This window comes from Malurus melanocephalus, unplaced genomic scaffold (genome assembly GCF_030028575.1).
Source record: "Malurus melanocephalus ecotype Western Australia unplaced genomic scaffold, MMel_1.1 scaffold_102, whole genome shotgun sequence".
Taxonomy (NCBI): domain Eukaryota; kingdom Metazoa; phylum Chordata; class Aves; order Passeriformes; family Maluridae; genus Malurus; species Malurus melanocephalus.
The window spans coordinates 176,333-190,771 of NW_026623334.1; the positions used below are offsets into that span (position 1 = coordinate 176,333).

The 14,439-nt window shown below is 40.8% G+C and overlaps 1 protein-coding gene across 1 annotated transcript in view; it reads right to left on the minus strand.

The window, feature by feature from the left end:
- The window catches only part of PPIL2 (peptidylprolyl isomerase like 2), a 67,211-nt gene that overhangs the window by 12,006 nt on the left and 40,766 nt on the right, over positions 1-14,439 (minus strand). Inside the window, exons 14-17 of the mRNA XM_057369102.1 lie at positions 12,957-13,046; positions 11,570-11,603; positions 3,424-3,541; positions 832-888 (exon numbers count right to left, since the gene is read on the minus strand). Of these exons, the coding sequence (XP_057225085.1) occupies positions 832-888; positions 3,424-3,541; positions 11,570-11,603; positions 12,957-13,046 (299 nt within the window). The remainder of the gene's footprint in view (positions 1-831; positions 889-3,423; positions 3,542-11,569; positions 11,604-12,956; positions 13,047-14,439) is intronic.

Consider the following 14,439-nt stretch of genomic DNA (forward strand, 5'->3'; position numbering starts at 1 on the left):
CAGGAACTACCAATGCAGCAGGCTAGTAACATTCCCCCTCCTGCCCTGCACTAGGGATGTTTGAGAACAGCTCTGCTTGACTTGGTAAATACCAAGTACCTGCAGCAGAGGAAGCAAAGAACAAACTATAATAAAGACTTTGTATCTTGTTCTGCAATACACACCTTCATCTTTATCATGTGAAGGATTTGCTGGAAAAGATTTTCAGAAGAGACTTCTTTATAAGGAATGAAGTTCTCTYGCTGTCTGGGCATTGGTAGTATCTTTATACATGTGTACATAAACATGTATGTACATACACACATGCACACATATACAGATTTTAGACCAGTGATAATTGTCAGGAATAAAAGAAAAGAAGAATAAAWGAAAAAAGAATAAGAAGAGCCAAAAGACCTCATCTATGCAGAAGCTCTATGTTCTATGCCATGATGAAGAGCAGTCCTGTCATGACTAATTTTTCAGCTGATGGCTCATAAGAGGATGAAAGCAGTCTTGAAGAGCTAATCTCTTGTGTCCCAGCAATTAACATGCACAAATATTAACATGGTTCATTACATGACGATGATTACTTCGTTCACGACTCCTGGAGGGCCACCCACAGAAGGGRAGTAAGGCAACTTACAGTGATGGAAGGAGGGAAAAAAAGCAGGGTCTGCTGACTGGCACTGGTGCAATGTTTGCCCATCTACTCATGACCAGGAGAACTGCATTGTGAGCAAGGATTTTGCTCCAGTTCAATTACAAAAGTCACTACATTCTTCTCTTCAGGCTTCAGACACACAGGGGAGGATGTCTGCTATGCTGCTGCCCAAAATATCYTTCACTTACCTTCCAAAAACGGTATGCTTCTTGTCCAGATACGCACAAGAGCGGAATGTGATGAAGCTAGAAAGAGTAAAGACATAACAGTTACCACATGGTCCCACTGACMCTCAACAACAGCCAGAAATGCTTAAAAACACCAAGTGTCTGCAAAAGCTTTCAGAGAGAAGCCAAACCTCTCTCTCTCTCTCTCTCTGGGAGGCCCACGAACCAAATATCCTTTAACTCCTCAGTCTTGTGGGTTCCATCCCAGATTTCTGGAGTTTTGGCTTCTCATTTTTGCACCTTACTAACATTCTTAAATGGTACTCTGCGCAGGGGGCTTTGCAGCAAGTCCAAAATTACCCTGAGCATTTGCCATGCAGGCCCAGGGAAGAGCGTGCAGGGCAGGGGGACGTGTGTCCTGCTTGGGGAGAACATTCCTCGTGCATGATGGGCAGCCTGTATCCAACAAATAAAGTTACAGGACACAACAGTCTCTGCCAGTGTAAACTTCTGTTTTCTGCATATTTACGTTTTGCATTTCTCTTCCCTTAAACTGTCCTGCCAGTGATCCATTTCTCCTCTGGACAGAGCACGCTCGTGCTTCAGATACAAACATCCCAGAAGAACACTTTGAAGTGTCAAAAGTAATTAATTGGACTTTTAATTTGGGGGGGCTGTACTTTTAAACTTAAGCATGGGAACTAAAACACTAATTCCAAGCAACCTGTACTACTAACGCTTTTCTCTAAAGCTTGATGCTCCTTTGGAAGTCTTGGACTACAAATGTGTGAGACAAAGGTTTCCACACTGTGGTCTGCAGACCACGATGGCCTGTCTTGGCTGGACACGCAGTGCTGGCTCTCCTCCCTGTCTCCATCTGTTGCACTACATAGGAGACAGCTAAAAATATATAAGCATTCCAAAAGCACTTTTCCATATAAGCAACTGCCTCAGGAAGTTATATGATTGGAAATAGGAGCAGCTGTAATGTGCCAGACAGTTTATTAAGATGTAGCTTGCCCTAGGAAAGCACTGGGATGTGTACAGAATGCAAACTCCTGCACGGAGCACCACTTTATTCCTGGATATCCCATACTTGAAATCAGCACATGATCAGTTATGTAGAATTGTAATAAAAAAMCCCTGAGCAGTAGCAAATATACAGGTAAAGCTTCTCACCCGTCACTGCAGTCAAAATAAAATTAAGGACAACACAATGAACATTACTCAGGGTGATCCCAGAGAAGTCCTGAGCATTATTCAAGCATCACCTCGCAGAGGAGACCCAGCTSCCTCTGCCCTGCAGCGCCTGTCACCTGTGGGCACTTGAGAGCTATTCACAGAGTTCCTAAGGCCAGAGCACTTGCCAGAAGTGTCTAAGTGCTGCCTGGAACCTTTGTAAATATGGGCAGCTGAAGTCTCTTAAGGACTTATATATTTGCAAATTTTAGGGAACACACAGGCACATTTACAGCAGCAGATGATGTGACTCAAAATGGCACATCACGTATGGTCTCTGTAACTTGGTATTAGAATCCCCCTTAAAAAAAAAGAAAAAAGAAAAAAGAAAAAAGAAAAGAGGAAAGAAGCCTCTTCTCTCCCCTAATTTAGCACGCGAGTGCTGGCAAGAACATTCAAATCCAAAATAAGTTGTACAGCAACTCAATTCAGCCAACTGTCCCACATGTGCTTAGGCTTAAGAATGCWGTAAGCCTATTAAAGGCCCTGAGACAAGCACTTGTGTTTAATTAAAGCAAACCACATTGCTGCAGGGTTTACAAACCATCATAACACTCAGCATCATGAACACCAAGAGCCCACTCCCTCCCTTCCYCCTCAGGGCCAAGACACAGTACTGTACGTATACATACTTACTCTTTCCTGGGGCTCACGATAAAGAACAACTTTTTTATTTTGCAGTACTTACAGAGCAACCAATAAATGGTGGGCTCAAAGTGACACAGAACATTTTCAAAGGACTGCAGGCAAACCCCCATGTTAATGGGTTAATTACCACACACAAACAGGGCCCCTACAACTTCACTATCTTTAAATATTCCCTCGTTTTAGTCTTCATTCTGCTTTTGTACACTGGAAAAGAAGTTCTCATTTCCAAATTGTATTATCTCCCMCATTTGGGTCTACACATTTCAAAAGAGCAGAATTGTTCTCATTAATTTAAAATCAAGTGGTTATAAAGAAGTAATATTCCCACAGAGTGTATGTTTAATTTCATTAAGCCCTTTAAAGAAGTTATACTGGGCTAAATTTACACAGAATGAAGAGGYATGATGAATGATCTTAGAGGGGTGATACTGGGTGGACATTGACAAAAACAAAAAAACTTCCTAACAACAAAAACTTCGTAACAACAAAAAGGAAAAAAATATTGCTGATACAATAAACCTAGGGGTATTCTAGCTGTGGTTCRTTTTACTCTTAGATTGGCCAAGAGCAGCTGTAGCCCTGACTGCAACATGCAGCACTCAACAGCATATTTCACTTGACTRAATTTTAAAGAGTAGCTCAAAAATGTCATTTTTCTTCTTAACAGAGTGAGACACAACGTCCAGAGGGAAACAAGAAAGCACAAAAAAGCAAGTGACTACTTACAACTGTGATTTGTTTGTGTTGGGTCCCGAATTTGCCATACTAAGAACACCACGTCCCGTGTGGGACAAATTGGGCTTGAATTCATCTTTGAAAGGTTTTCCCCAGTAAGATTCTCCTCCTTAAAAGAGAAAAGATGACAGAAGAAGAAAAACGCTTGCTTTCATTAATTTCCCGGTGCGTTTTGTAACAGGCACTGACATTAAATCCAAGGTTTCCAGCACTCCCAGTCACGATGTGTTAATACATTGTTACCTCACYCCTATCACTGGGCCAGTTTTTGAGCAGGACCTTGAAATCTGATGTCTCCAACTGTCAACACATTTCTGTGCCCTCACACTATCAGCTGCAACAGACCACACTTTATCAACAGCTTTATGCATCCTGTGCTGAAGAACTGTCAAGGATTTAATTTTTTACTGCTGGTCCACCATAATTTTTCTCTTTTGAGACATGAAATCTTTAAAGCTGGCTTCAKGACAAAACCCAGAGCAAAGAATTATTAGTTTAATTGAACTCTGGATATAGCATTGCTTCTGGAAAGAAAATATCAGGGAGATGAAACACATTCAGAGAATCAACTRAGAACAGGAGCTGTAAGCTCAAATGCCTAATTCCAGACTAAACAATGAAGAATGATGATATGTAGTGCTTCAAAATAAAAAGCAAACTTCAGATATTTGGATTAGATACCTGGATGATGTGAACACTTAAATGCAATGAAGGCAAAAGGATGATAAAATTGCACAACCCCCAGCTCCAGCCCTCCAAAACTGATTTTTCTGTGACTGTGGACAGAGAGAGGGCCCGTCAGAGCTCCCCTTCTGACTGTCATTTTTACATTATTTATGACAGATCTGACATTTTCATTTGCACTTTCCTCCAGGATCATTCTTAATAAGAAAAACGAAGGCTGAGATGAGTCATAGTTTTACAGTCAAATCCATAATCCTGTTTGACAAACCATGAAAAAATATTTCACCTTAGGACAGTATTAAAAATAAAACAACCAAAACTATCCAAACAGGCAGCAAGACTTGTCCATCTGCAGAGCTGGCTCCAGAGTTAAGTGTATCAGTGGAGAAGCAGGAGGTCAGGGAGGGATCTGTGGTGCTCCACAGCCATGTGCACACAGAGCACAGAAAGCTTTGGTGATATGGCTGCACACGCAAGCAGCAACTAAAACCAAGGAATGAAAAAGGTTCCTACTGAAAACCTTACCCAAAAAATCGTGGGAGTGCATTAAATGAGAAAGGAGTTTCAGATGATCCCGTGAAAACAAAGCATCACATATGGACAGCTGCAAGTGGAACTAAGTGAGAAATTCTGGAAGAAGCTGACCCACTTAAAACCCCAATTAATCATATTCAAAAGACYTATTAATAGAGTTGAGTGTTGCGTGCTCTGCAATTTGACAAGAGGTGACAAAAGGGGACAAACCCTGTAGGGATTTTCTGYAATCAGGAGTACAGCAGCGGTTACTTCAGCAATCTCTGGCTATTGAATATTTTAAGATCAGCTAAATGACATCAGCTTGATCCCATATGCCAATCTTTTCCAGCAGTGGGTGACAGGGATATGGTACAGCTGCAGCCAGCTCTAGAGGAGTTGGTGCTGTCTGAAGTTTTCAGAGGATACACGACATGAGCACAGCCCATTGAGATGGGACATTGAGAGGCCAAACCCATCAGTMTGCTCCACCCTTCGTGTGCTTCCAGCTGATGCTAGAATTACAGTCAAGCTGCTGAAGGAGAGTGGAATCAAGCCTGAAGCCTTCACTGGTCAGAAAAATAATTCAAAAGGAAAGACAYAAAAATGTGAATGACAGAGAGACTTTCTCTTTCTGGCACAACAAACAACCAGACCCGAGAGCTTGCAGACAGGAGCAATGAGCCATGATCTTTAGATTTTGGAATATTTATTTTTGTATGATTTCACTTCAGATCATGCACTGCAGGTCACAATTAATCTCGTATGTATGAAAGCTAAGTTTGGTTCATTCCAGTTCTCTGGAAATAAGTGCTAATATTTTAGCAGCTAGTTACAGCCCCTGCTCTGTCTGCCATACAGCTGTTTGTTTCCAAGGCTAATTCTGTCTGCCTGGGAGCTGCAGCAGGAACGGGGAATGGCCTGTGCAGCATTTGCCTAAAAGGCCAGACGTCCTGTGAAGGACATAACTGGAGTGTCTGTGGAGCAGCACAGACTGGCAAAGGGCAGGGGAGACACTGCAAAGGCATTCAGACAGCAGTGCAGGCACAGCTTGGGGTTTTTTGTTGGTTTGGTTTGGTTTTTTTAAATAATTTAAAGGGAATACTTTTTTTTTTTTTCTTTCAAGGAAAACCCCAAAGTATTCTCCTTAAATTAAAAATAGCCTGAATGTGCTTTTCGTCAAACTCCTGCTAACCTCTGGAATTGTTCCAGGCTTCAAGTATCTGCTTGAAGCAGGACTAGACAGAGCAAGTCAGAAGATGGCAAGTTACATCTATACATTTTTTTAATTACTGAAACCCAGCATGACTTTCTCTGTGAAGATTAAGTACAGTCCTCACATCAGTCTAGGGCCATGGCAGTGCAGTGCCTAATGCTCAGCTGCAATAAGGATTGTACATTCTTACATTTTACTCTCTGTATTACAGCTCAATGTAAACTTGGGAAAACTACTCACACACAGGTTCCAAACCTACTAATAATTATGAGGTGTTTGCAAGTATCTAGCAGATTTTMCTGTGTTTATTCTCAACAGAGTTGGGAGGTGTGGCTGTGCATTTTCTGAAAGCAGAATGGATGCAGACAGAGGAGGTGTGAGCGTGGCAGTGTCTGGCTCCAGCCTTTTCACGTTACACTCCCTGTATGTGCCATAAAGAGAGGAGGCTCCTCCTTACACTCCCCAAATCCTCCTCGGAGTGCACACAGATCTCTGCTGGCTATATTTGGAGTCACAATGATGCAAACCCCTCAGCCYAGAGCTGATGTACCAGCCTACAAGCAAAGCCCACGGAAAACAAGAATTGACTCYGGGTGTTGGATTCACGGCTGGCAGCACTGCCTGTCACTTCAYCTCCCTCTCAGCTTATCTTCTGTCCAAGTGGAGCTGTGTGCTACTGGACTTGCAAATATTTCTGAGATCCTATTACAAAAAGTGCTGGAAAAAAAATCTGGGGGCTTCTGTGCTAAAAATCAGTTCACRTGGCAGCAGCCAAGGCCCAGCACGTACTGCCAGTGGCTGGATTGGTGTTGGGAATAATTCCAGCCCCGAACATGGGGATCTCCTGCTTTCACAAAGATGGAAATACACTTGGGATTGGCCACAGAAATAGACTGGTATTCAACAGCATTTAACCTGTTACAGTGTCAAAGCCTTCAGGAGCCAGAAAGAGGTTTTGTACAACTCTGTAAAATAAAAAGATGCCTACTCAGATATATAGGATTCAAAGCTGAAGGAAGCTGGGAGACAATTCCACACATTCTCCATTAAAAAAAGCCCTCTTAAATTAAAGACATGTTTAAGTCATTCTCACAGAGATGAAATGAAACAGACCACACAGCTCTTAGAAAAGAACATTAATAATTTCTGTGGCTATCCAGAGTGGCAGGATATATTTAGCTCGTACTGGAGCATGGTTAGTTATTCAGTCTTGTATGTGCATCCTGTGCTGATAGTGAACAGGTGAACAGATCTAAACTGACATCTGAAGCAATCACACATTAGCAACAACACAGAAAAAAGACACGTTCTCAAATTGTCTTTTGTACTAAACCAGATTACTCTTTGGTAGTCTTTGTTCCTACCAAAAGTATTTTAAAAAAWTTTTGATGTACAATCAAAGAATTTGTACAACTTTCCTGCAAAGAGCTGAGAGATGCATCTAAAGCTTCAGAAATGTAGCATTCCAAAAGCCAGGTGTGGGCTGGGAATCATCATTCATGACAGTTGTGATTTTAAATAAATCCTTCCTTTTTCTGGCTTAAAAATTGCTAAGCAGTGGTAAGGAAGTGGGAGGGCTCTGATTCACAAAAATGATGGCTTACTTTCTGTAATTTTCTTCTTGTCATTTGGAACAACGAGGTACATAATAACATCTGACACTTCTGTAGCGCTTTCCAAGTGAGATTCTGGAATCATTTTGCAAATATGAAAGCCTTAGCTCAGGCAGTAAGTGCTTCTCTCCTCTCAGATAAGAGGACTCTTAACCCCACATACCCGAGACTGGGTTGGCTGAGGGGCTGCAGTTGAAAAGGAGCACATTCAAGATAAAAGGGGCTTGCTCTTCCCCTTTTGCTGAGCTTCAATCATGCAAGAAAAGAGRCTCTAAAACCGCTACAGTTTAAGAACTTGCCATCTTTGGTAACCACATTGCATTGACCGAGTTTGTCCACAGTCCTTTGCTGTTGACATTTCAGAGGACCTCTTCTTGCTGCCAACCAAAATGCAATTCCCATCTATYGGTGGTATTTCATCCTGGACTTTTACAGCTTTAACATGCCTCCTTTGTGCCCTCTGGATTCATAAATCACACGCTGATTCATGAGACCTTCCAACAGGTTGCAAGAAAGAGTAGCTGAACAATGCCTGTGTTGCTTCAAAAATGTGATGCTTTGCATAGAGTTTTCCCTTTTTCATACAAAAGGGTTAGGATATTAAACCTATTTTTTCTACATGCAAATTTTCTTCCATTATTTGGAACACTGAAAATACAGAGCAGCTGCTCCACTTGCACGACCATGAGTTAGAATTACTCACAATGTTCAACCACGTAGCTGTTATGAACAGCAGGAAAAGGGATACATCACAAATCTAAAATTCATTTTCAAATAATTAATCATTACAAAGAATGACCATGACTCAGCTCATTGCTCTGAATACTGCCTCTAAGGGTGGTTATTTTGTTAGAAAGGAAATAAGCTGCTGCAGCACAATAAAGTTTCTCCCAGTAGTCTTATGAAACATTAAGTTGAAGGCTGTAGGAAAATGGGTCCAGTCCTCCAAGTCAGTGTCAGCCTTACAGGACTGTGCAGCTGAYGGCTCTGGCAGTGCAGGTCTGACAGCCCTGCTAAGGTAGAGCTCCATCCTCTGCTCTTCTCCAGGGTGGAATCTCAACTCCCAGATGCCATAATGCTAATTTTCACCCTCCTCCATCCCAGGGTTAACTGCTGAGTACCAGGTATTAGTTGTCCTTCACATGTCTGCTGGGTCACATTTATTTTTTGACAGTCCAGAAGAGACTCAGAAAGGACATACTGGGGAGCTGAATAACAAACAACCAAGTGAGACTCAGTGCTGCTTACAGAGAGAASTGTTCAGCTGGAGCAGCCATAGGAGAGGTCAGTGACAACCAGCCTGGCATTTACCTCTGGGAACTGTTCCCAAAACAAAAACACACTTAGTGCAGGTGAGCCCAGAGCACAGCTGCAGTCTGTGTATGTAACAAGTAACCTTATGTCGTGTTGTACTAATTGTGCCCAAATTCACCCAGAAGATGAACAGTGCTGGGCTCAGTTAGCAATGGAGTGGGTGATCATCTCAGCATCTGGGGGCTGCTRCCATAAACCTGACACCCTGACACATGGGATGAATGTCAGATGACAGAAGCCAAATGGTGGGAAGATATTCAAACAAGTCTGTTCTAGTTCCTGAACTAATGAATAGGAATAATTAAATAAATAGAAGGAAAATACATACAGGCTTAAATGCATCTTCCATATATCGCTTTGGGAAAGGCTTGGTTTTTTTTTCAAATTTTTTTCCAAAATGCCAAAGCTCTTAGTTAGAAACCATCAGTTAAAGCAGAAGGTTCTGTGTGGATGAGGAAACAAAGTATGTTCTTTTTGTTCTGAAGTCTTCCTACAAAAGGCTCTAATAGAAACAGTTTATAATATTGACATTTAAAGGGTAACCTCCAAATAGTCCTCCCTATTGCCAATTGAAATATCTGGGAAGAAAGCCCTGTTCTGTTCTCATATGCTTCTCTGATATTACAGAAGTCAGGTTATTTACTTCTAAAGCCCATTTAATCTTACAGACTTTTTTAGCTTTCAAAGGTAAATCTTTTTTTTTTTTTTTCCCTTTTAAGAAGCAGCTTGTCAAAAAAATACTGAATTGCCTTCCAGCTTCCAGAAGAAATAAAAAAGGGAATTTATCTTGCAAATAACATACTGGCCACAGGCAAAAAAGGTGCAAAGTACTGAATCCCAGTGCGTTACACTGAAGCTTTCCTAAAGTGAATGCCTGTGATCACATTAATAATGCACAAACCAGTGGACCAACATTTTCACAGCAGGGGAGCCCAGGAGAGGATCAGTCCATCTGCCCTGCTCAAGCACTGCTGCCCAGCTGAAGCCTCCTCTGGCTGCCCTGCTGCCAAGAGAACATCAAACCAAACGTCCTCAGGTCTGGCCACCTTCTTACAGCTCCAGACACACAAGAGGAATTTCTGCCTCACAGTCAAGCGCCCAGGAGCCAGGAACAAATCCTGACAGACTASTTGCACTCTGTGAACTGTCTAAGCAGCTTCACTGAAGTATTAAACACAAAGGTGTGACAGTTCAAGAGCAATCTAGCAGCCCACCAGGTTCTCCATTTAGATTTTCTTGTGATATTATCATATTCAACAAGCGATTAGGTAAAGATATCTAAAATTCASCTGTCTTCAAAAAATAAAAACCATTCAGGTGTGAAGAAGACATTTGCACYGTTTGGACTCTGCAATAATTGCAGCCACTCTCTAAAAACCTGCAGGACTCATGTCTATTTGAGTGCACACTGTTCATTTTACTAGAACTTTAATAGTCCTGACAGATGTTGGCGAGACATCTTGCCTGTGATATATTTATATTTAATTAAGAATGACAAGGAGGAAAACAARATGAAAAATATTAGAGGTCATCAGACTCCTCTTTTAAAGTAAAGGAATATACGTAGGATGATTTCTATCCTATGTGTTTATTCACATTTCACTTCCTGCTGGCTTTGCCAGCACAGCTGAGTCTCGACCTTGAGTGGAGCAGTGATGCCATTCCTCTGTCTCTGTTAACTCTGCTGTCTCACAGCCCTTTGCCATTTGCACAAACAGAAACAGGAACGACACCAGCCAAGTTCATTTCCATTCCACAAGCAGGATCTGAACTCCACCCTGCAAGGTTGAGAGGTGTCTGAGCCAACCTATTAAATCTCCTCCGTCTCCTGACACCTCTTTAATTTCTCATTTCAAACCATGTTCCTAATTATGTCTTTYGGGATTTGAACCGAAACTTTCCTTATAAAAAAATCAAATCACATTTGACAGTCCAGCCATAGATGGTAACAATTCTTGGTAAGGGGTTTTTGCCATCAGAACAGTGAACCTTTAACCAGTCTCAAAATCTTGCAACTGTTGATTATCATAGACACTACAAAAAAAAAGCTGTTGTGCAGGCAATTAAAAGTAACTCACAATCGTTTACTAAGGAAATGGAGGTAAAGTATTTAAGCAGGGGAGGAGCTGGGAATGCTGGTAACATCAGGAAGGAAGRTCCAAATGGAAAATGAGCACATTTACAGCAGAGACCAAGGGTATTACATGACCCATCTCCTGTGGTGGGCAGTGCTCTGACACCCTTCAGCTGCTCTGCCACCTGACCATTCCTGATATCCCTGTTACCAGATCTCCAACTAATGGAGAAAGAACAGGTGGAAGAATTTTATAACAGTGATCTCTGAAAGTTAGAAAAAGAGCAGCTTGGGCTTTACATGGCAACTAGCTGGGAGAACAGATGGTATCTGGCCAATCACCAATTCCGAGGCAGGTCTCAAGTATTTCATTAACACTGAATTTGAAAGCAACTTTGCATGAATGTGTTTCTTCCTTTGTTCTTTGCCCTGGAAGACCAGCTGTAAAATCATTATAATTTTAATTTATTTATTTTCTGAGGAAAAAGGAAGCAAAACCCGCAAGAATTCTGCATGGAAGGAGTGCCCAAGCTTTAGACTGAAAATATATCAGATGATATTATGAACATAGCCAACATGGTCCAAAAAATACATCAATAAAATCTCTATTTTAAAGTAAACACAGYGTACTACATATAATAAATGAGACAATTTTCTGGAAGTAAATGTAACACAACAGCCCATGAAGTAAGAACAGTCTACTTGATTCAAATTCAACCTTACCTGTTCCTGTTCCAGTCGGATCACCTCCTTGGATCTGCAGAATTAAAATTAAATCAATGTTACATATGCATCTGTGTGAAAGACATTAAATACAAACCATAAAAGCCAATTCTGCTCAATTTTCTGCCTTCTATATTGTGCCATATTGACAAGTCAGCAACAACGAAACCACTACTATTTATTTGGAGCTACTTTTATCAGCTGGCTGTCATCCCCAACATTGCTTATCCATGAGCAGAATGGCAGTTTTATAAAAGTAACAGGTCTTTTGTGGGTAAATAGGGAAAATAATCAGTCACGAATGGGTTAACCAGATCATCCTTTTTATTATATGCTGATGATACACTGCTTTTGGAACTGAAAAGGATTCACATTTTGCTACCAACTCTCTTGATGGGAAGGCAAGAGAAGAAGGGATACAGAATCTTTTTCATATCTGAATCTGTATCCCACTCACTATCTTCAGTAGGAAAAATCCTCATGTGAAACCAATCTTTCAGCAACAAAATTAATTACACGCATTAATCACCATACATGCAGGATCTGCAAAAATAATATTCAATATTCTAATGCCAGTGGAGGGAGTGTGACACGACCAATTTCAAAGTAATAGCACAATTTTAGTCGTGAGTTTAACTATGAACTGAGATATACAGTGCTGTCAAAAGAAAAAAAAAGCCTCTTGCAGGATGACAGGATGGAATGTAACATCCAGTCATGTCCCCTGTGAGATGTGCTCTGCCTCCAGGATCAGGTTGTTAAATCTCCTGAAAGGAAGTTTAAGGGCAGCTACAAGATCCTAAACGGCCCAGGCTGTAACTATGTAAATAAAGGTATTTGACTACCAAAGACACAGGTCTGGAACTCAAGGTGCTCTTTAACTCCTTCACAAGAAAGCCTGGACACCCAGTACTGGAGCACACTAGGAAAGGATGATCTGATAGTATCCAAGCACCACAATGTGAAACTGAAATTCTGATGCTTGCTGAAGTTTCATCTGAATGGGATTTCAACAGGCCACAGCATTACTTATCCAAATTAGCATTTCCMTCTCTCTCCTTCTGTTCATTAACCACCCACCCACATCTTGGGGAAGATAACAAGAGCCAAGGAAATGAATCTTAAAGGTTTTATCTGGAATGCCAGCAAAGTGCAGTGCTAAATGCAGTGATGCTCCAAGTGACAACATTACTGAGAGACAATTGTTAAGTAAGCACACACTGCAAAAGTTATGACAACCCTAATTCTGATGGTATATTGAATATAACTCTATTCCAAGTTGCCGTGCATAGAAGAACCTAAATAAGATAAGATTAATAAGTTAAATATTGTGATATTTTGAGGATATCACATATTGTGCATTACACAGGTTGTTTTTAATACCCACCACAAAATTCCGAATTGATCGGTGAAAAATGGTTCCATCATAGTARTTCTTCTTGCACAATTTGATAAAGTTTTCACATGTTCGGGGTGTCTGAAAGACAAYGGGAAGTTTTAATTAAACACAACATTTTAACAATCACTACATTGTTTACAGGAATCACTTTTCATTTGTGCCTTACAAAAAAACAAACATGAAGGGCTCGAAGAGGACCAAGTCTCTGTCTACAGAAAAAAGCCAGTAATATATGCTCTTTTAAGGTACACTGGAGAGACACACACTCTGTTAAATAAATCAAACCCAGCCCTTCCAATTAGCACAAAGAACTGTTGAACATTAGCTCAGATAATGGGAGTTCCCAGTTGACACCATGACGGTGCACACAGGTAAGCTCAGACACTTGCAAGTAACTTAGTTCCAGCAGCACATCACAATCCTGTTCCAAAGGGGGGTTTCTAGCACTGAAAAATGTTGATTTCCCAGAGTGAGAAAGAACTTGACTTCCCTGCTCTACTGTTTCTCACAATGTGTGTGAGAACATTGAAGCTAACTGGAAGGGAAACATTTGGTCATCTTCACCACTTGGAAGTAACAATGGGACAGATTCAAGTCACTGGAACACAGAAAAAATAAAAGAAACCCTTGTTTCAAAARAAAGCTAAATATATTGTCATCTTCTAATTCACTTTTACAGCGCAAATAAAAGTTATTTAGTGAATTTATTAGCCATGACATTTCTTCTGAAAAACTTTACTGTCCACCTAATCATCCTTCCACTGTAATTGTACGGATTCTCTTCTCTCAATACTAAAACACCTTCAGACATACAAACACAAGTACAGAAACAGCCTCTCTGCTATACTTGGACATGTTTTCCAGCCCCACTGTGGATTATGTGCATAAATCTATTCCATTTTTACAAAAGAATACATTTAACTGTGTTTTACAGGCCTTAAAAATATCCTTATTGTTGTATGTGCTGGCAAGTGAAGCCGCAGCAGGAGCTGCAATGGCTGTAAATGAACACACACAAGAATYGTCTGTGTGAAAGGCACTGATTCACTTTGCACTGGTGTGACATCACTCCTGCTCTGGGAGATGCTGAGACACAGTGAGACTCAGCCATGCAGCCTGGAGTGACTTAAAAGCAAAAAACTCAAGGCCAGAGTGATGATAATAATTTAAGGATGGAATAATATCTCTCTTTTGAAAAGCCAATCCATGAAAGTACTCATCTGGAACCCTACAGAACTTCAGTTTTCTGTATTTTCTCACCTGAAAAAGAATCATTCTTACCCCTCTTTATTGACACTGAAACGCCTCTTAATTTTCCAAACAAACTTTACCCGTCATTATAAATTCTCTATAATGAATGATTCCTTCTTAATTATTCTACTCAAGATTCCTTCTTAATTATTCTACTCAGATGACAGTTGTCTGCTGGGCCATAAGTGAAAAAATTAACAAATTCTAATCTTACTCCAGC